The sequence below is a fragment of the Saimiri boliviensis genome, chromosome 1 (genome assembly GCF_048565385.1).
Source record: "Saimiri boliviensis isolate mSaiBol1 chromosome 1, mSaiBol1.pri, whole genome shotgun sequence".
Classification (NCBI taxonomy): domain Eukaryota; kingdom Metazoa; phylum Chordata; class Mammalia; order Primates; family Cebidae; genus Saimiri; species Saimiri boliviensis.
Window position 1 is genome coordinate 178,562,229 of NC_133449.1, and position 19,098 is coordinate 178,581,326.

General features: G+C 37.1%; 1 protein-coding gene across 1 annotated transcript in view; it reads left to right on the forward strand.

Moving 5' to 3' along the window:
* Positions 1 to 19,098, forward strand: part of MEIKIN (meiotic kinetochore factor) — a 109,708-nt gene that overhangs the window by 37,409 nt on the left and 53,201 nt on the right. The window contains exons 7-9 of the mRNA XM_039469492.2: positions 731 to 770; positions 5,656 to 5,720; positions 10,372 to 10,442. Coding sequence (XP_039325426.1) covers positions 731 to 770; positions 5,656 to 5,720; positions 10,372 to 10,442 — 176 coding nt within the window. The remainder of the gene's footprint in view (positions 1 to 730; positions 771 to 5,655; positions 5,721 to 10,371; positions 10,443 to 19,098) is intronic.

Consider the following 19,098-nt stretch of genomic DNA (forward strand, 5'->3'; position numbering starts at 1 on the left):
TATTTAGAAGACCCCTTCCTCTTTTCTTAATTGAATACCTTTATTTGGTTTTCTTGCCTGATTGCTCTGGCTAGAATTTCCCATACTATGTTCAATAGGAATGGTAAGAGAGGGCACTCTTGTCTAGTGCCAGTTTTCAAAGGGAATGCTTCCAGTTTTTGCCCATTCAATAGGATATTGTCTGTGAGTTTGTCATAAATAGCTTTTATTACTTTGAGATATGTTCCATCAATACCTAGTTTATTAAGAGTTTTTAGCATAAAGCACTGTTGAGTTTTGTTGAAGGCCTTCTCTGCATCTATTGAGATAATCATGTGGTTTTTGTCTTTCATTCTGTTTATGTGATGGATTACGTTTATAGATTTGCATATGTTGAACCAGCCTTGCATACCCGGGATGAAGCCTCCTTGATCGTGGTGGATAAGCTTTTTGATGTGCAGTTGCAATTGGTTTGCCAGTATTTTATTGAAGATTTTTACATTGATGTTTATTATAGATATTGGCCTGAAATTTTCTTTTTTAGTTGTATCTCTGCCAGGTTTTGGTATCAGGATGATGTTGGTCTCATAAAATGAGTTAAGGAGTATTCCCTCTTTTTGAATTGTTTGGAATAATTTCAGAAGGAATGGTACCAGCTCTTCTTTGTACATCTAGTAGAATTTGGCTGTGATCCCATCTGGACATGGATTCAATTATATTTCTAATAGATTGCTTTTGTTTTCTTTCCTAGGTACCTCTTCAGAAGACTATCAGAAGTGCCATAGAAAAATGTAAGAACTAAAGAATTTTTAATTGTATCAAGCTTTTGAAACCTTATTTTATAATACTTTTATAGCAAGTATGATTCTCCACAAACTCAGGTCTTCATTTGTTTTTTGTTGAGGACTCATCACGTGTCAGACCTGTTGTAATTGCTAGAGATATAGTAGTGAACAAAATTGATTTTAAAATCTCTGCCCTCAGCAACAATAGCAAAAAGGAAAAGTTGAAGACAAATTCAAGAGGGATAGTCAATAATTTTTAATGACAAATTGGAAGAAGTTGAAATTCAAGTTGGCCCCCAGCCCTCTGACTTAGGAAATTGCATGAAAACTTACTCACTAGGTGAGGGAACACAAATGAAAAAGCAAGAGTGGGTTGCGGTGACACTGAGGTACTGACAGTACTTTAAAGTGGAGATGTCCAGCAAGGAGTTGGATGGCCCGGCCTGGAGAGCAAGGGAAAAGTACTGGGCTGAAGGCCTAGTTGTCTCCTTAGGAAAGTTTGTAGAGTGAGAAGGGAGTAGCGTTAGTATGATAGCCTCTTTATAAATATGCCACATCTAAATGGTGAGAAATTTCTGAAGAAAAGAAAATCTGTTACTGTTGTTTTTGGGTGAATTGTCTTTTAGTAAATTACAATGAAAATTGTAAATATAAATGACTAAGGTCACTTAAAAAATTCCTTCCACAATCTATAATGTAATATATTCTTAAGAAGGATAGAGTGATATTTGGATAATAATGATACCAGATTTGAGTGCCTATTATCTACTAGACATCTGGCATTCTCCTTATTTAAGTGGCACATTCACAAAGTAAAATCCATACAACTTCGACATAGTAGCTAATGGAGAAAGGGAGTTTTATTTATATTGCTATAACTTCTTTGTAGATCCACTTTAATGACTGTCACATATGTATTTACATGGAGCAAATGTAATAAAACACTTGATCATGTGTATCTGATACTATTTCCTGTCTCATCTAAATACTGACCTCTCTTTGAAAAATAAAACCTACCACTTACATGTACAAAGAAAATATACCTTTGTTTTTAAAAATAACTCATCAAAAGTTCTCATAAACCCTCATCACCCTTCTCCCCTATTTAGCTGGGAAATCATGAGTTAAACTTACTTATTGTCATCCATTTACTTCCAGTTAGAAGTCCTTTTTGGGTGAATGCTGAATCGGATTTTATCCCCATTCCATATCCCAGAGAATGGTATATTGGTAGGTGATCATATCCCGTTACCTGCCTGGGCAGTCTCAGTATGTACCTGTTTTTCTGGCCTTATTCTTAATAGAGTACCCTTGTACTCTCAGAAATGTTCCAGTTTGGACAAATAGTCACTTTAAACGTAGGTGTATAGGAATGGGGCAGACCTTATGTAGCCTTCTAGCAGGCCTGGGGAAAGGGTAAGATTGGGACCTGAGAGTATCTGGAATCCCATAAGCTGTCTCTGGATTTTTACTGATTGATGCTGCCAGGTTTCTAGACTGGTTCTATAGCTGGTCTAGGCTCCACTGGAAAAAAAGTCATTGACTCATAAACTTAAGGCCTTATTTAGGACCTGAGGTCCTCCATTGCTGATTTTACCTCACCTTGGTTTCTGTTGCTTTCCCAAACCCTTTGAGTCTCATTGAAGTATCTGGACTATGACTAGGTGACTTTCTGCAATCTTTGTAGTAAAGTCACCTCACTCCAGCACTCCTATTCAGGTGTTTTGGCTATAAATTTGGCCATTTTCTTCATTGTGTGTGGTGTATGGAACCTTGAGAACTTGTTCTCAATGCACAGGATTGAAGAGAATCTCAGAAGGGCTAACTGAGGTCCCCTCTCTGCCTGAACATCCCCAGCTCTTCTTGTTTCCACCCTGTGTGGACATCTCCTAGAGTTCTAAACATGAAATTTGGTACATACTCCCTATCCTTCTGGCTTTCTCTTCACCTCTTCTAATGTCATCTTCCCACTTATTACCCCTATCTTTATATTTTGGGCTTGAGGGATAAAAGTCAGCTCCCACTATCTGTTTATTTTCTAAGTCTTTATCCCCCTTTTCTTTGTAATAATGCTCTAGACTGGAAGATGTAGAGGAGGGATCTATCTTTGTTAACTTCCGTAGCTTTTTCTGTATCATATGGTTGTCTTAGTCTGCTTTCTGTTGCTTATTACAAATACCTGAAACTGGGTAATTTACAAAGAAAAGGAATCTATCTATCTATTTATCTATCTATCTTTCTTTCTTTTTATTTCTTTCATTTCTTTATTTCTTTTTATTTGTTTCTTTCCTTTCTCATTCTTTTCTTTTTTCTCTCTCTCCACCCCTCCTTCCATCTCTCTGCCTTCCTTCCATCCGTCTATCCTCCTTCCTTTCTTTCCTATCTTATTTTTTTTCTTTTCTTTTCTTTCTTTCTTTCTTTTTTTTTTAAGAAACAGAGTCTTACTCTGTTGTCCAGGCTAGAGTGCAGTGACACCATCCTAGCTCACTGTATCCTCAAACTCCTGGGTTCAAGTGATCCTCCATCCTCAGCCTCCTGAGTAAATAGGACTACAGGCATGTGTCATCATGGCTGGCTAGGAATTTATTCCTTACAGTTATGAAGGCTAAGAATTCTAAAGTCAAGGGGCTGCAGTTAGTGGGGACCTTCTTGCTGGTGAGGACTCTGCAGAGTCCTGTGGTGGCAAAGGGCATCACATAGCAAAGGGGCTGAGCACAGTAGCTCAGGCCTTTTTCCTCTTGTAAAGCCCATCATACCATTCCCATGATAACTTATTAATCCATTACTCCATTAATCCATGAATGGTTTAATCCATTTATAAAGGCAGAGCCCTCATGATCCAGTTACCTCTTAAAGGCCCTGTCTCTCAGTACTCTCACATTGGGAATTAAATTTCAACATGAATTTTGGAGGGAACAAACGTTCAAACCATAGCAATGGCTAATAGTAGAACTCTGTAGTTGTGTTTTAACTTAACATATGTTAATAGGAACTTGAGGAATGTGGCAGAACGTTAAATGTGGTTTTCATGGTGTCTTAGAGTTTGGACAATGATCTTACAGATGAAAACAAATGGTTGTCAAGTACCCCCATTCCTTATTCTGTGTAGAATTATCTGTGTGGAGTTTGTAAAAGGTGAGATCAAAACCCAGTTTTACCAGCATTCACTCATTACTCATCTCCAAACTAAGAAAAGGCTAAGAATACATGGAAAGGATGCAAAGTCCAAGAATGCCTATTTCTTTGACAAGAGCTGTTATTGGTGTCATTTGGAGGGAGCGAGGAGACTTCCCCCTCACCTCAACACAAGCGAGGAATTTCCAAGAGAACCATTTGAAAGGTTCAGCATATGTCCCTGGGATTTAGTTTCTGACTCATACCTGATAACTCTAAAGGCAAGAGAGTCTATTAGGTTCTTTGGAGTGGCAGAATAAAGAGGAAGCTAGATATACTTTTAGAGTTTGACATGACAAAGATTTGTGCATAGTGCCTATACATCAAATATGGATTCCATAGAAGGGGAATAATTATGGATAATCTTGAAAGGGATTATGCCCAATATGACTTCCTGCAAAGGATGAAGTAACCTCACTCAAAAGTGGTTGGGTGTTCTGTCATCAAAGGCAAAAGCTGAGGAGATGATAAAAAGCAGCAAGTGAGAGAGCCCCAGTGCTAGGTAAACCTCCAAAGAACTTTTCAGAATACTTCAAGTTTGAAAGAGCCGGCCTTTGATTATCTTTCATACCCCAGAGATACCAATGGCACAAAAGAGTATCAGTCAAGGCTGAGAAAGACCTTTCCTGTGCATTTCTAGAACTCACTGTAATTCACTGCCAGAGGAACAAAAAGAATAACTTCCAAATAGGTAAGAGAAAAGAACAAGAAATAGAGACAAAAGCAATGGTGGTTGCTTTTCCTACAGCATATTCTGAGTCTAAATCAAGCCCAAGCTGAGAAAAGGAAAAAATTTAAATTAGATAAGAAGAGTTTGGAGTTGTGATATTACACTGAACTTTGTGTTGCCTATAAATAACTACTTCTTATAAGAGAATGCCAGAAAGGCATTAGTAAAAAGAAATCTACCTGAAAGTTCATTCAGAGGCAAGAAAGTAGTATTTTGACAGGATGTGTTTAAAGGGAAATATGAAAGGATAAAATTATACCTGTTTACTGAGTTCAACTATTCAATTAATCGGTATAGGAATTTAGAAAATCCCCTTCTCACCTTGGGTTTCAACTGCATTTTCTTGCTAGGGACTCAGAAATCCCATTTTTGTGGTCAAAGGCTGAACTTTGATCCTTTGGTATTTATTCCTCTTATTTATAGCTAGTCCTTTCCTACACATTTAGATAGAATTGGAGGTGGTCTAATTTGTAGAAGTACCAAAAAAACCCATCATATTAATTTCAAAAAAAATCTTTTACTGCACTCTAGCCTGGGTAACAAAGCAAGACTCTCAATCATCATCATCATCATCATCAATCTCTCATGTATGTTAAAAGTGTTTCCACAAGAATCTTAGGAAACAAGATAGCTATCCCTTTTACATAAGTAAGGTAACCAAGACTCAAGACAGGCTAAGTAGCTTTCCAGAGGCCACTCAAAGTATAAGTAGTAGAACTGGGGTTTAAAGGAAGGTCTGTCTTATTCTAAACACTGTGTCCTGCTCTCTATACATATTGCTTTACACCGATAAATGTACAAAATGTATTATTGTCTTTTTTACTAAACTATTTGTTTATATAAATACAATAACATTTTCTAATTAACTGTATATTTTCCCACAGGATAATTAATTGCACATAAATATCTTTATTTTAAATATTATTTGAGGATTTTTGAAAGTTACTGATTTAGAAAATACTACTGACTAGTTTGTTCTTGTTTTAGAGTGATGACAGTAGAAGATAAAAATATTTCTCCAAAAGCAAAGTGTGCTTCAACTTCAGAATCAGGTAATAAATAATGAAACTAATTATTTTCTGTAATAATTGTACTACTCTGTTAAAATAAATGATTCTGTATTTTTGCTACATGCAACATGCATTAACGAAGTTAGTAGCTTGGTGAACGGTACTTTTTAGCTTGATTGTATTTAAGAAATGAAGATATGTGAGATTAGAAAGTGGGCCTTAGCTATCTCCACAGCATCAATCACTTATTCATTTAATAAACATTTACTGAACATAAACTCTGTACTTGACATTGCTGTGTATACTAGTGGGAGGGGATACACTTTTCCTACCCTTGTAGATTTCAATTGTAGGAGAGGACAGTAAGTAAACAGATATATTGTGGTTATGCATAATGATTGAAAAATAAAGGGATCAGCAAAGTGTCTTGTATTATTAATGCTTTTTTATGTAATTTACTATGAGAATAAATTTAGCAAGATGTTTACATCCTTATTAACCTCTGCTATACAGATTTCTCTTTTCTGTGTTTCTTGCATCAAGTTTTATAGCATCCATTTGAGAGTAAACTTGGAGAATTACTGATTTTGCTCTTGATGGTTGTAAATGTTTGTATGAATATATATGTGCAAAATCTTCATTTTAGTAAGTTATCTTAATGAGCATTTACAAAATCCTGCACATTAAGTTAGGAAATAGAGGTATAAGACGATTAATATGCTTTCCGTTCTAAGCAAAACTAGTTTAGTGATAAAAATTAAACTTGTAAAAGCACAAAATCCTTGGAAGGAGTAATACCTTCTACCCTGGAGGGTTAGCATTAGAAGGATTTGTTTTACAGATCAAAGAATAAGGGAATGTGTCAATAACAGATGAGTGATAATTATAGCGAAAGTGGTAAGGGTACCAAAAACAACCATAATTTTACCTAGGTTTTTCCTAATAAAAAGTGTTTCTTTTGCTATGGAAAATATTTATGAAGCTTGGTGGTAGGGCAGAATAATGATTCTTGAATTCTGTATGTTTTTGTATTCTTACTTTTGTGCGGTAATTTTAAATTTAAAGTTAAATAGTTTACTTCTTGCTCTAGAAATTTTATTACACATTTCTTTTTAATGTTTTTAATATTTGTGGATACATAGATGGTATATATATTTATGGCTTACATGAGATATTTTAATACAGGCATGAAATGCATAATAATCACATCAGGGTAAGTGGAGTATCCATGCCCTCAAGCACTTATACTTTGTGTTACAAATAATCCAGTATACTCTTTTAGTTATTTTTAAATGTACAATTAAATACCCATTAACCACCCCCACCTTCCCTACAACGCACTCCTCCATTTATTCTAAGTGTACTGAGAAATACATCTTAGATCATCTTAGAGGAGAGGGATGACATGATCAGATATATATTTTTTTAGTTTACATTTTATTTCATTTTAATACATTTAAATAGCCCCATAGGTCAGTAGCTACAACACTGGACATTACCATTTTAGGATATTCATAAATGTTTTAGTAAGATGTAAAATAAACTAAATATAATATCTGAGAAACCACTGTGTTTCACCTATTGTTTCTGCTTTATCCATTACTCCACAGGAGCAAACGCTAAGCTGGAGAAACTCCAAGCTTCTAAGAGCCCTTGAGTTCTGTGTTCCTAGGTCCAATAAGTCTGTGGTCCTAAGGTTCTAAGACGTGTTACTTTTCTATGTTCCAAAGACTCAGATATATATTTTAGAATAATCATTTGGACTGTTATGTGTAGAACAGACTAAGAAGGCAAGAGTTGAAGCCAGAAGACCTTATTAAACTATTATAGTGATCAGATAATAGTGTTTTGGACCAAGGTGGTAGCAGTGGTCTGGTTTGGATTATATTTTAAAGGCAGATATACCAGGAATTTGTGATTAGGCTGGATATTAGGTAAGAGAGAAAAACAGAAGTCAAGGATGAGTCTTAAATTCTTGAGAAATCAGTTGAATGATGATACCATTTACTGAGATAGGCACACTATAGGGCAGAGCAAGTTGGGAGAACCATTAACAGAAATGTTTTTGGACATATTAAATTTGATCTGTCAGTCCATACACATAATGTTGTATGAAAGAACATAGATACAATGTGTATATACTATATAATTTCATATATAAACTTCAAGAACAGGCAAGACTATTCAAGGTGACATGTCAAAACACTGGTAGTCTTTGGAAAGGAGAAGCCAACAGGGAAAGAACACATAGAAAACTTCTCAGGTGCTGGAGATATTTTATATCTTGATCTGGGTGGTAGAGACATGGATGAATATATATATATATATATATATATATATATATATATATATATATACCAAGATTTGTGACTGTTATATTTATGGTATACTTTAATAAAATATTTTAAAACTGAAAGGCTTATTAGCTTTCAAGTAGAGATGTTATGAAGACAGTTTATGATGAGGAGTCTGGAGTTCATGCCAGAGGCTGGGGCTATGGATACGTATTTGGAGTCAGCAAAGAGATGTTTTGAAACCACAGGATTAAATGAAATAATGTAGGAGATAAAAATAATTTTTAAAAAACATACAGTGAATGGAAATAGGAAACTCCAACATTAAAAGTAGGGAAAGGGAGAAATATTCAGCAAAGGAAACTGAGACCTAGTGGCTGGTGCTGAAGTAGGAAAACCAGGAAGAATGATGCCTCAGAAGCCAGGAGAGGAGAGTGTTTTAAGGAAAGAATAATCCCAGCTATGACAAAAGTTATCAAGATTATGAAATAAAATGGGGATTGAGGACTAAGAATCATTACAGCCAAGACCTAACCTGGTTCTACTCTATTATTCTCCAGCTTCGTTACCAGATGTGGTTTAGCAAACCAGAAACCTGAGGGTCAACCTTGACATTTCCTTTTTTATCATTTCTCAGGCTACTATCTAATCTATTTCCAAATCTTAGTATTTGTTTTGTCTCCTACAGAGCTCTCAAACCACCTGTTTCATCTTACCCACAAAGATCCATATGGCAGGAATGATCAGTCTCTAGTGTTGACAGATTTAGAAAATAAAGTTACAGAATGCTCAGTTAAATTTGAATTCCAATAAACAGCAAATAATTTTTAATGTAAGTGTGTCCTAAATACTGCTCATACTTGTACTATTAAATGTGATATACTAAAATATTATTCTGTGTTTATCTGAAATTCACATTTAACTGGGCATAGTGTATTTTGTCTTCAACCTTATTGGCCTCTGTAGTGAGGCTGAGGAATACGTAAACAATACACAGATCATAAAAAGGACTTTGTAATGGTAAATTAAGGTGCTTGAGTTTAACTTAGGGCAGTAGAAAGCCTTTGAAGAGTTTTAAGCAAACAATATTTGTATTTTAGGTATACAAGGATAATGGACTGCAGAGGGAGGTGAATTGAAATGCTATTGAAATCTAAAGAAAAATCTTTTGGTGCCTTAATTCAGGTAGTGGTGTTAAAAATAACAAAAAGTTAGGCAGGTAGGGCATGGTGGCTCATGCCTGTAATCCCAGTACTTTGGGAGGCCAAGGTGAGTGGATCATTTGAGGTTAGGAGTTCGAGACCAGCTTGGCCAACATGGTGAGATCCCATCTCTACTAAAAAAAATATGAAAATTAGCTAGGCATGGTGGTGCGTGCCTGTAATCTCAGCTACTTGGGAGGCTGAGACAGGAGAATCACTTGAACCCAGGAGGTGGAGGATGCAGTGAGCCCAGATCAAACCATTGCAGTCTAGTCTGGGGAACAGAGCAAGACTTCATCTCAAAATAAATAAATAAATAAATAAATGGAAAGAAAGAAAAGGAAAAAGAAAAGCTGAATGTGCAATTTCAAATCCATATGATAGGCAAAATTGGCACATAGCACTCAATAAATATTTGTTGCTTGGATTGAGTCCAGAGAGCGGAAAAGGGAAGACTCAAGACTGAAGAAGAGACATAAAAAGGAGCCAAGCTGGAAATGTTCCAGCCTGTTGTATTAAGGTTCAATGAGATAGGACAGGAAAAGTTTCTGCTGATATTGGTGGGAGTGCAACTGGATACTTTAGATTTGGAAGTAAATAGAGGGAGAGGAAATAAAGTTAGTAAACGTGGACAGATCTTTGAAGAGTGCCTGTGGGAAAGAAGAGATAATAGGGTCTGTAGCAGGAGATGGATATGAGGTACAGGAAAAGTTTTTGAAGAGAGAGGCTTGAGTATGTTTAAAATGCTGATAGAAAAGTTGCAGTAAACAGGTACACTAAAAGCCAAGACTTCACTACTATAGAATTTTTCCATATAACCACTTGTACCACTAAAGCTATTGAAATTTAAAAAAAGAAAAAGTTGCAGTAGGAAAAGAGCTTGAAAATGTGGGAGTGGGAAATAGTTGGATAATGAATGAAGAATTATAATCACTTTTCCTACTAACTGAAAAGAAAATATTTTATATGTATTTTATTTGCTTCTGTGAAACCTGGAGCTCTTAAGATAAGGATGTTTTTATTATTCAACATACATAAATTTTTCTTGTTTAATTATTAACAAAGGCATAGTCATTAAAATCAAGGGTTTTAAAAAATGTTGTTTTGTTTTGTCAAATTTGAATTCTGTTGGTTTTTGGACTTACAGTTAATGACAGATGAAATAAGTAGAACGCTAAACTATGTTTTTATTTATAGATAATGCAGCTTGTGAGGTTTTGCTTGCTGAGGAAACTTGCCCTTCAACTCCTGAAAAAACAAAGAAAAAAGCAAGTATTGAAGCAGAATAACACATAAATCATAATGAATTTTATTAATGAAGAATATACTTTTAACTAACACTTTAAATTTACTTTTTTTGTTGTTAAGAAATGGGGTCTCTTTCTGTCACCCAGGTTAGAGTTCGGTGCTGCGATCATAGCTCATAACAGCCTTGAACTTCTGAGCTTAAGCTTTTCTCCTGCTTCAGCCTCCTGAGTAACTGGAACTACAGGCATGCATGTACTACCAGTCCCAGCTAATTTTTAATTTTTTTTCTTTATTTTTGTAGATATGAGGTCTCCCTTATTGCCCAGGTTAGTCTCAAACTCCTGGCCTCAAGTGATCCTACCACCTCAGCCTTCCAAATTGCTGGGATTACAGGCATGAGCCACTGTATCTAGCCTTAACTAACACCTTTAAAGGAATTCTTTTTCAGCTATTTAAGTCAGTAATTAAAAGCATTTTGGGAGTTTATCAAATAGATTATTTAATTTTATAAAAAAAATGAAAATGTACAGTAGTCCCCCTTATCTGTGAAGTATACATCCCAAGACCCCCAGTGGATGTTAATAGTACTGACCCTGTGTATACTGTATTTTTCTGATTTGATAACTGAGACAGCTACTGAGTAACTAATGATCCTGAAGTGGACTGGACTGAGGGGGAAGGCACACAATTTCATCATGCTACTCATCATGCTACTCAGTATGTTGTGCAATTTAAAACTTACAGATTGTTTATTTCCAGAACTTTCCATTTTATATTTTGGACTGTGGTTGACCACAGGTAACTAAAACTGTGGAAAACAAAACTGTGGATGGGTTAGGTGGACCAGTGTACTTTACATTTTTTCCAGCATCCCTTTGAATAATGCTGAAGATTACTAGTGAATCATATGTTAGGCTTGGAATCTGGAGATTTTTTTTTTTTTTGAGACAGTGTCTTGCTCTGTCACCCAGGCTGGAGTGCAGTGGCTCACTTACCACTCACTGCAGCCTTGACCTCCCCAGACTCAGATGATCCTCTTGCCTCAGCCTACCTATAGCTGGGACTGCAGGCACACACTGCCACACATGGCTAATTTTCATATTTTTTGTAGAGACGGGGTTTCATCATGTTACTCAGGCTGGTCTTGAACTCGTGGGCTCAAGTGATCCATCCGCCTCAACCTCCCAAAATGTGGGATCACAGGTGTGAGCCATCAAGCCCAGCCAGAATCTGGAGGTCTTTGGGGAAAATTTGGGACTTTATTTTCTATGTAGCAAGAGCTACTTTTTGAGTGACTTTTCATTAATTATGTCTTTTCTTTATATCATTCCAGGCACTTTAGTAGTTAGTGTTTGTTTGTTTGTTTGTTTTTACCTATTTTATAGCTGAGAAAACTGAGCTTTAGATTTTCACCAGTTTTTTTGAGGAGGTTCTGCAGGTATTTCCAGATCTAAAGCCTTTCTCCTACACTAGATTGTCACTGTAAGGAAATAGGGAGCAAATTAAAAGGGAACAAGAGTGTGAATAGGGAGACCCATTTGTAGGAAGTTATAAAGATTTTTGGTGAAAGATTGTGGTGGCTTTGACTAGAGTGTTTGATAGGAGAGATAAGACATACGCGTGTATTCAAAATAATTTTGCCTGTAGAGTTGATAGATTGGATACAAATGATGAAGGAAAAAGAAATGTTAAGAACAGCATCTTTGATGGATAAAGATGCTATTTAGTGTGACAGGAAAAAAGGAGTTCTGAGGATGCATGAAGATGAAAATGTTGAGAAGGCCATTGGCTATAAATCTGGAGGTCAGGGGAAGAGATATACTGTATTATAGATACTTTTTTAAAGTCATAGAAAAGGGTGAAATCACCTAGAAAAGAGTATCTATGGAGTAAGGAAGAGAAGTGGGCCCAGGTCAGTCCCTGGAAAACTCCATAGTCAGGTATAAAAGGAAGAGTGGCTGGAAAAGAGGAGAAAAATAAACAGAATATAGAATCATAGGTATCAAGAGAGGAAATCATTTCACCCACAAAAGGGGGAATGAACAATGCTGCTTGAAGGTCCAGTATTATACAAATTTTTTTTTTGTTTTTTGTGCCTATGTTATTTTGATTATTTATATTAAAAGTATTAATTATTATGAGTACATAATAGCTATATATATTTATGGGATACATACAATCTTTTGATAAAGCCACACAATGCATAATAATCGAATCAGAGTAATTGGGATATCCATCATCTCAAAATTTATTGTTTCTTTGTGTTCAGAAGGAATTTAAAAGTCAATTGTAGGATTTCCACTTTCTAGTGCAGCAATGTAAGTATCTTAAGTTATCGGTTTGTCCTAACAACAAGTAAAGAGCTGAATGAACTGAAAAGTCACTGGTTCTTCTTAGGTTCGTCAGAGAAGTAGGTCATAGAGAAAACTGCTTCACCAAATATTAGATAGATAGACAGGAGGATACGGAGAATCACAACTTACCAAAACAGAAACCTGTGAACAGAAACCTCCATGGGAACCATTACCAGGACAGGATAGCCTAAACAGTGTTTATGAATTGCTGGAGACTCCATATGGACAAATCTGAGAGTCATAAGGGGTGTCCCTGCCACTTTTGTGAGTTTTATTTCCAGGAGCTCTACTACCAGATCTTCATAGTAAATGTTAGAGTAAAATTCCCTCATGCTTCTAGCAGTGGGAGCAGAAAGGAACTATTTGAAACAGAATGCTAGAACATTCTGGGTTTTTTGTAACAAGGCCTGGCTTCGGAGAAAGTATTTTACAGAACCTAACCTGTTGGGGGACCTATGTGGCAGACAAACTGGTTCTAAAGTTTATATAGAGAAGAAAAAGATACAGAATAACCAACTCAATATTGAAGGAGAAAAAGTCAAAGGACTGATACTACCTGTATTCATTCAAGTCTTAACTGTAAAGCTACAATAATCAATACAGTGTGAGTTTGGTAAAAGAACAAACAAACAGATTAATGGAACAGAATGGAGGGAGAGCCCAGAAATAGGCCCATATAAATTTAATCAACTGATCTTTTACAAAGGAGCAAAGGCAATATAATGGAAAAAAGTTGGTCTTTTCCGCAAATGGTGCTTGAGTAATTGGACCCCAAAATGCAAAAACATGAACCTAGACACAGACCTTATACCCTTCACAAGAATTAACTCAAAATGGGTCATAGACCTAAATGTAAAATGCAAACTATAAAACTTCTAGAAGAGCCAGGCATGATGGTTCATGCCTGTAACCTAGCACCTTGGGAGGCCAAAGCGGGTGAATTGCCTGAGCTCAGGAGTTTGAGACCAGTCTCGGCAACATGGTGAAATCCTGTCTCTACTAAAATACAAAAAAAATTTGCCAGGCATGGTGGTGTACACCTGTAGTTCCAGTTACTTGGGAGGCTGAGGCAGGAAAATTGCTTGAACCTGGGAGACCAAGGTTGCAGTGAGCCGAGATCACGCTACTGCAGTCCTCTTGGGTGACAGAGCAAGACTCCGTCTCTACAAAACAAACAAACTTCTGGAAGATAATATAGGAGAAGATCTAGGTGACCTTGAGTATGATGATGATTTTTTAGATAGAATACCAAAGCCTAAATATAAAAGGAATAATTGGTAACTTGGACTTCATTAAAATAAAAATAAAAAAAACCTTCTGCTGTGTGAAGGGCAATGTCAAGATAATGAGATAACAAGCTATAGATTGGGAGACAATATTTGCAAAACACATAGCTGATAAAAGGTTGGGTATACAGTGGCTCATGCCTGTAATCCTAGCACTTTGGAAAAAACCACTTAAACTTCATATGAAACAAAAAAAGAGCTCGCATAGCCAAGACAATCCTAAGCAAAAAAAAAAAAAAAAAAAAAAACAAAGCTGCAGGCATCATGCTATTTGACTCCAAACTATACTACAAAGGTACAGTAATCAAAATAGCATGGCACTGTCACCAAAACAGAGATATAGACCTATGGAGCACAAGAGAGGCCTCAGAAATAACACCACACATCTACAACCATCTGATCTTTGACAAACTGGACAAAAACAAACAATGGGGAAAGGATTCCCTGTTTAATAAATGGTGTTGGGAAAACTGGCTAGCCAGGTGCAGAAAGCTGATACTGGATCCCTTCCTTAAAACTTATACAGAAACTAACTCCAGATGGATTAAAGATTTAAACATAAGACCTAACACCATAAACCCTAGAAGAAAACCTAGGCATAGGCATTCAGGACATAGGCATAGGCAAGGCCTTCATGACTAAAACACCAAAAGCAATGGCAACAAAAGCCAAAATAGGCAAATGGGATCTAATTAAACTTAAGTGCTTCTGCACAGCAAACGAAACTATCATTAAACCGGCAACCAACAGAATGTGAAAAAAAATTTACAATCTACCCATCTGACAAAGGGCTAATATCCAGAATCTACAAAGAACTAAAACAAATATACAAGAAAAAAATAACCCCATTGAAAAGTGGGCTAAGGATATGAACAGACACTTTTCAAAAGAAGACATTTATGCAGCCAACAAACTTGAAAAAAAGCTAATTATCACTGGTTATTAGAGAAATGCAAATCAAAACCACATTGAGATACCATCTCACGCCAGTTAGAACAGCAATAATTAAAAAGTCAGGAGACAACAGATGCTGGAGAGGATGTGGAGAGATAGGCATGCTTTTACATTGTTGGTGTGAGTGTGAATTAGTTCAACCATTGTGGAAGATAGTGTGGCAATTTCTCAAGGATCTAGAACTAGAAATACCATTTGACCCAGCAATCCCATTACTGGGTATATACCCAAAAGATTATAAACTGACCTATTATAAAGACACATGCACACATATGTTCATTGCAGCACTATTTACAATAGCAAAGACCTGGAACCAACCCAAATGCCCATCAAAGATAGACTGGATAAAGAAAATATGGCACATATATGCCATGGAATACTATGCAGCCATATAAAAGGATGAGTTCATGTCTTTTGCAGGGACATGGATGAAGCTGGAAACCATCATTCTCAGAAAACTGACACAAGAACAGAAAACCAAATACCACATGTACTCATTCATAAGTGAGTGTTGAACAATGAGAACACATGGATACAAGGCGGGGAACATCACACACCAGGGCCTGTCGAGGTGAGGTGGGCTAGGGGAGGGATAGGAGGGGATGGAGGGATTGAGGAGGTATAGCATTAGGAGAAATACCTAATGTAGATGACAGGGGGTTAGGGATAGATGCCGCAAACCACCATGGCATGTGTATACCTATGTAACAAACCTGCATGTCTGCACATGTACCCCAGAACTTAAAGTATAATAAAAATTAAATTAAAAATAAGAAGTAAAATTTACTTGTTTTTTTAAGAAGTCAATTGAATTTGGAATAATGAAGGAAACTGGTGACTTTGGTAGGAAAAATTTAGCAGACTAAAGAGGCAAACCATAATAGAATAGGTTGAAGAGTTATGGAAAGCAAGGAAATAACAGTTACTTATAGAGCTTGATTCTCAGGAGAAATAGAGAAAGATAATGGTAACTGGATGATAGGCAGGGTTATAGGAAGCTTTTTCTTTTTCCTTCTTTCTTTCTTTTTTTTTTTTTTTTTTTTAGGCGGAGTTTTGCTTTTATTGCTCAGGCTGGAGTGCAATGGTGCAATCTCGGCTCACAGCAACCTCTGCCTCCCAGGTTCAAGTGATTCTCCTGCCTCAGCTTCCCAAGTATTTGGGGATACAGGCATGTGCCACCACATCTGGCTAATTGTGTATTTTTTATTAGAGATGATGTTTCTCCATGTTAGTCAGGGTGGTCTTGAACTCTCGACCTCAGATGAGCTACCCACCTTGGCCTCCCAAAGTTCTGGGGTTACAGGCATGAGCCACTGCGCCTGGCCAGGAAAGTTTTTCTTTTAATATGAGATATACCATATCACTGTTGAGGAGTAATGGGAATGAAGGAAGGGAGAAGAGAGGATAGCTAAACTTAACAGGCAACTAGAATTCACTGTGGCCTAGAGATCTAACTGAACTTAGCCTGAATTTCACTTCTTAGCCAAAAGCAATGAAAAATCTTCCGCATCCTTTCTACATTTTCTTTTCTTCACTTCCTCATGATTACCTATCCTTCTCTTGCTTCCATGCATACTGTCAGTTCCATGATTTTTTTCCCTCTTTCTCTCCTTCCTTCCCTCCTGGGGCTGTAGAGGCAGCCACAGACAGCAATCCTATTCCCTAACCCCCACAGAGGGACAACTGTACATTCTCATGCACTCCAAAGATAAATTCCACTGCCTACTCTCAGCCAAGGCTCAGATAAAGCCCATGCCTTTCAGTTGCCTTCCTATGACTGTTCCCAGGGGAAGCAACTCTACTCTCCCCAGTTGCAGGGCCACAGCACAGCTGCTACTGCCTCCACCTGAGCATTCTGCCAGTGGCCAGGGGGTCATGCTGCCCCTTCATGCCATAGCAAACATCTTTACACATGATGAGTGGGCCTAAGGATACAGCCTAACTTGGCTCTACCTCCCCTAGTACCCAAAGACACTGTTCAGGGGTTCTGAGGATCATGCAGCCCAGTACACCAGTGGTGGCACCTGAGCACTCCTCCCAGGGTCTAACATCAGTCCCAGTCAAACTGCTGCTACCACCACAGCTGGCATTCACCAGTGTGTGCCACTTGCAAAATCTGGAAACCAGCCTGCCCAACCTCATAGCCATGCCAACACCAACACGGTTGACTGGGTTTCAATGGGTTTTCCTACCACTGCTACTGCCTTTGGCCATGCTATGCATACTTCCCAAGGACTCTAGAATCTGCCCACCTACACGGCCTACTGCTGCCATTCCTGGCGTCCAAGCAAGCCACCTGAAGGCCCAACAATTGGCTACCCATATCCACTAATACCAATGCCAGGGTATGCTGCCCTGGGACCCAAGGACAGGCATACTCAACATACCACTGCCACCAGTGAGGCCTGAAGTCCACTCTACTTGGCATCTCAGTCCCCAGCAAAACTTCATAATAGCCTCCACTAACAACCATATGCTAAGCCATCAAGGAAATCACAGATACCACTGATGCTGTTTACAGCCAAAGAAATCATACAAAAACAGTAATACTGCATATGCTGACAATCAGAGCAAATGTGCTCTAGCTTACCAACACCATATACACATCTTCAGAAAAATAAGCCTCTTCTGAAAGCAAATTCAAAAAAATTGGAAAAAGCAACTGTGACACCAGCTGCATGGATATCAATGTAAGGACACAGGAAACATGAAAAAGTGAGGAAATATGACACCTGCAAAGGTACACAATAATTCTCTAGCAACAGATCCTAATACGAAAGAAATTCACAAAATCCCAGGAAAAAGAATTCAAAATTTTGATACTAAGAGGTTTAGTGAGGTACAAGAGAATTCCAAAAAACAATACAAATAAATCAGAAAAAAAAATCAGGATACAAATGAGAAATTTACCAAAGAGATGGATATTATTGAGAAAAGAACCAAACAGAAATTCTGGAACTGAAGATTTCATTGAATGAAATACAAAATACATTCACAAGATTCAGCAATAGACTAAATCAAGCAGAAGAAAGACTCTCAGAAACATGAAGACAGTTCTTTTTGCATAACCCAGTTAGGCAAAAATAAAGAAAAAATTAAAAAGAATGAGCAATGCCTTTGTGACTATGGAACACTATCAAGTGACCAAATATTTGAAGTACTGATATCCCTGAGGGCAAATAGAAACTGAAAGTGTTTGAAAATCTATTTATGAAATAATAGGTGAAAATTTCCCAAGTCTAATGAAATTTAGGCATCCAGATACAGGAAGCTCAGTGATTCCCCGAACAGATACAATAGAAAAAGGTCTTCTCCATGACATATTGTAGTCAAACTGTCTAAATGAAAGACAAACAGAGAATTCTAAAAACGGCAGGAGAAAAGTATCTAATGATAAAGGAAACTCCATCAGACTAACAGTAGACTCTCTCAGCAGAAGACTTACAGGCCAGAAAGAATGGGATAATATATTCACAGTGCAGAAAGAACAAATCTTCCAGCCAAGAATACTATTTACAGCAAAATTGTTCTTCATAAATGAAGGAGAAATAAAATATTTCCCAGATAATCAAATTCCAAGATAATTCATTACTACTAAACTCATAGGAGTCCTAAAACTGGGAGTGAAATGATGATAGTTACTATCATAAAACACATGAAACTACAAAACTCACAAGTAATGCAAACACATGGAGGAGGAGGAGAAAGGACTCAAATGATACCACTATAGTAAAACCACTAAAACACAATGACAAGAGAAAAAGGAAGGAACAAAGAGTATACAGAACAATCAGAAAAAAAGAATATAACAGGAACAAAGCATGACATATCAACAATAAACTTGAATATAAATGGATTAACTTCTTAAAAGATATAGATTGGCTGAATAATTTCAAAAAACGTGATTCAACTATATGCTGCCTACAAGAAATGCACTTTGGGCTGGGCGCGGTGGCTCAAGCCTGTAATCCCAGCACTTTGGGAGGCCGAGGTGGGTGGATCACAAGGTCGAGAGATCGAGACCAACCTGGTCAACATGATGAAACCCCATCTCTACTAAAAATACAAAAAAAATTAGCTGG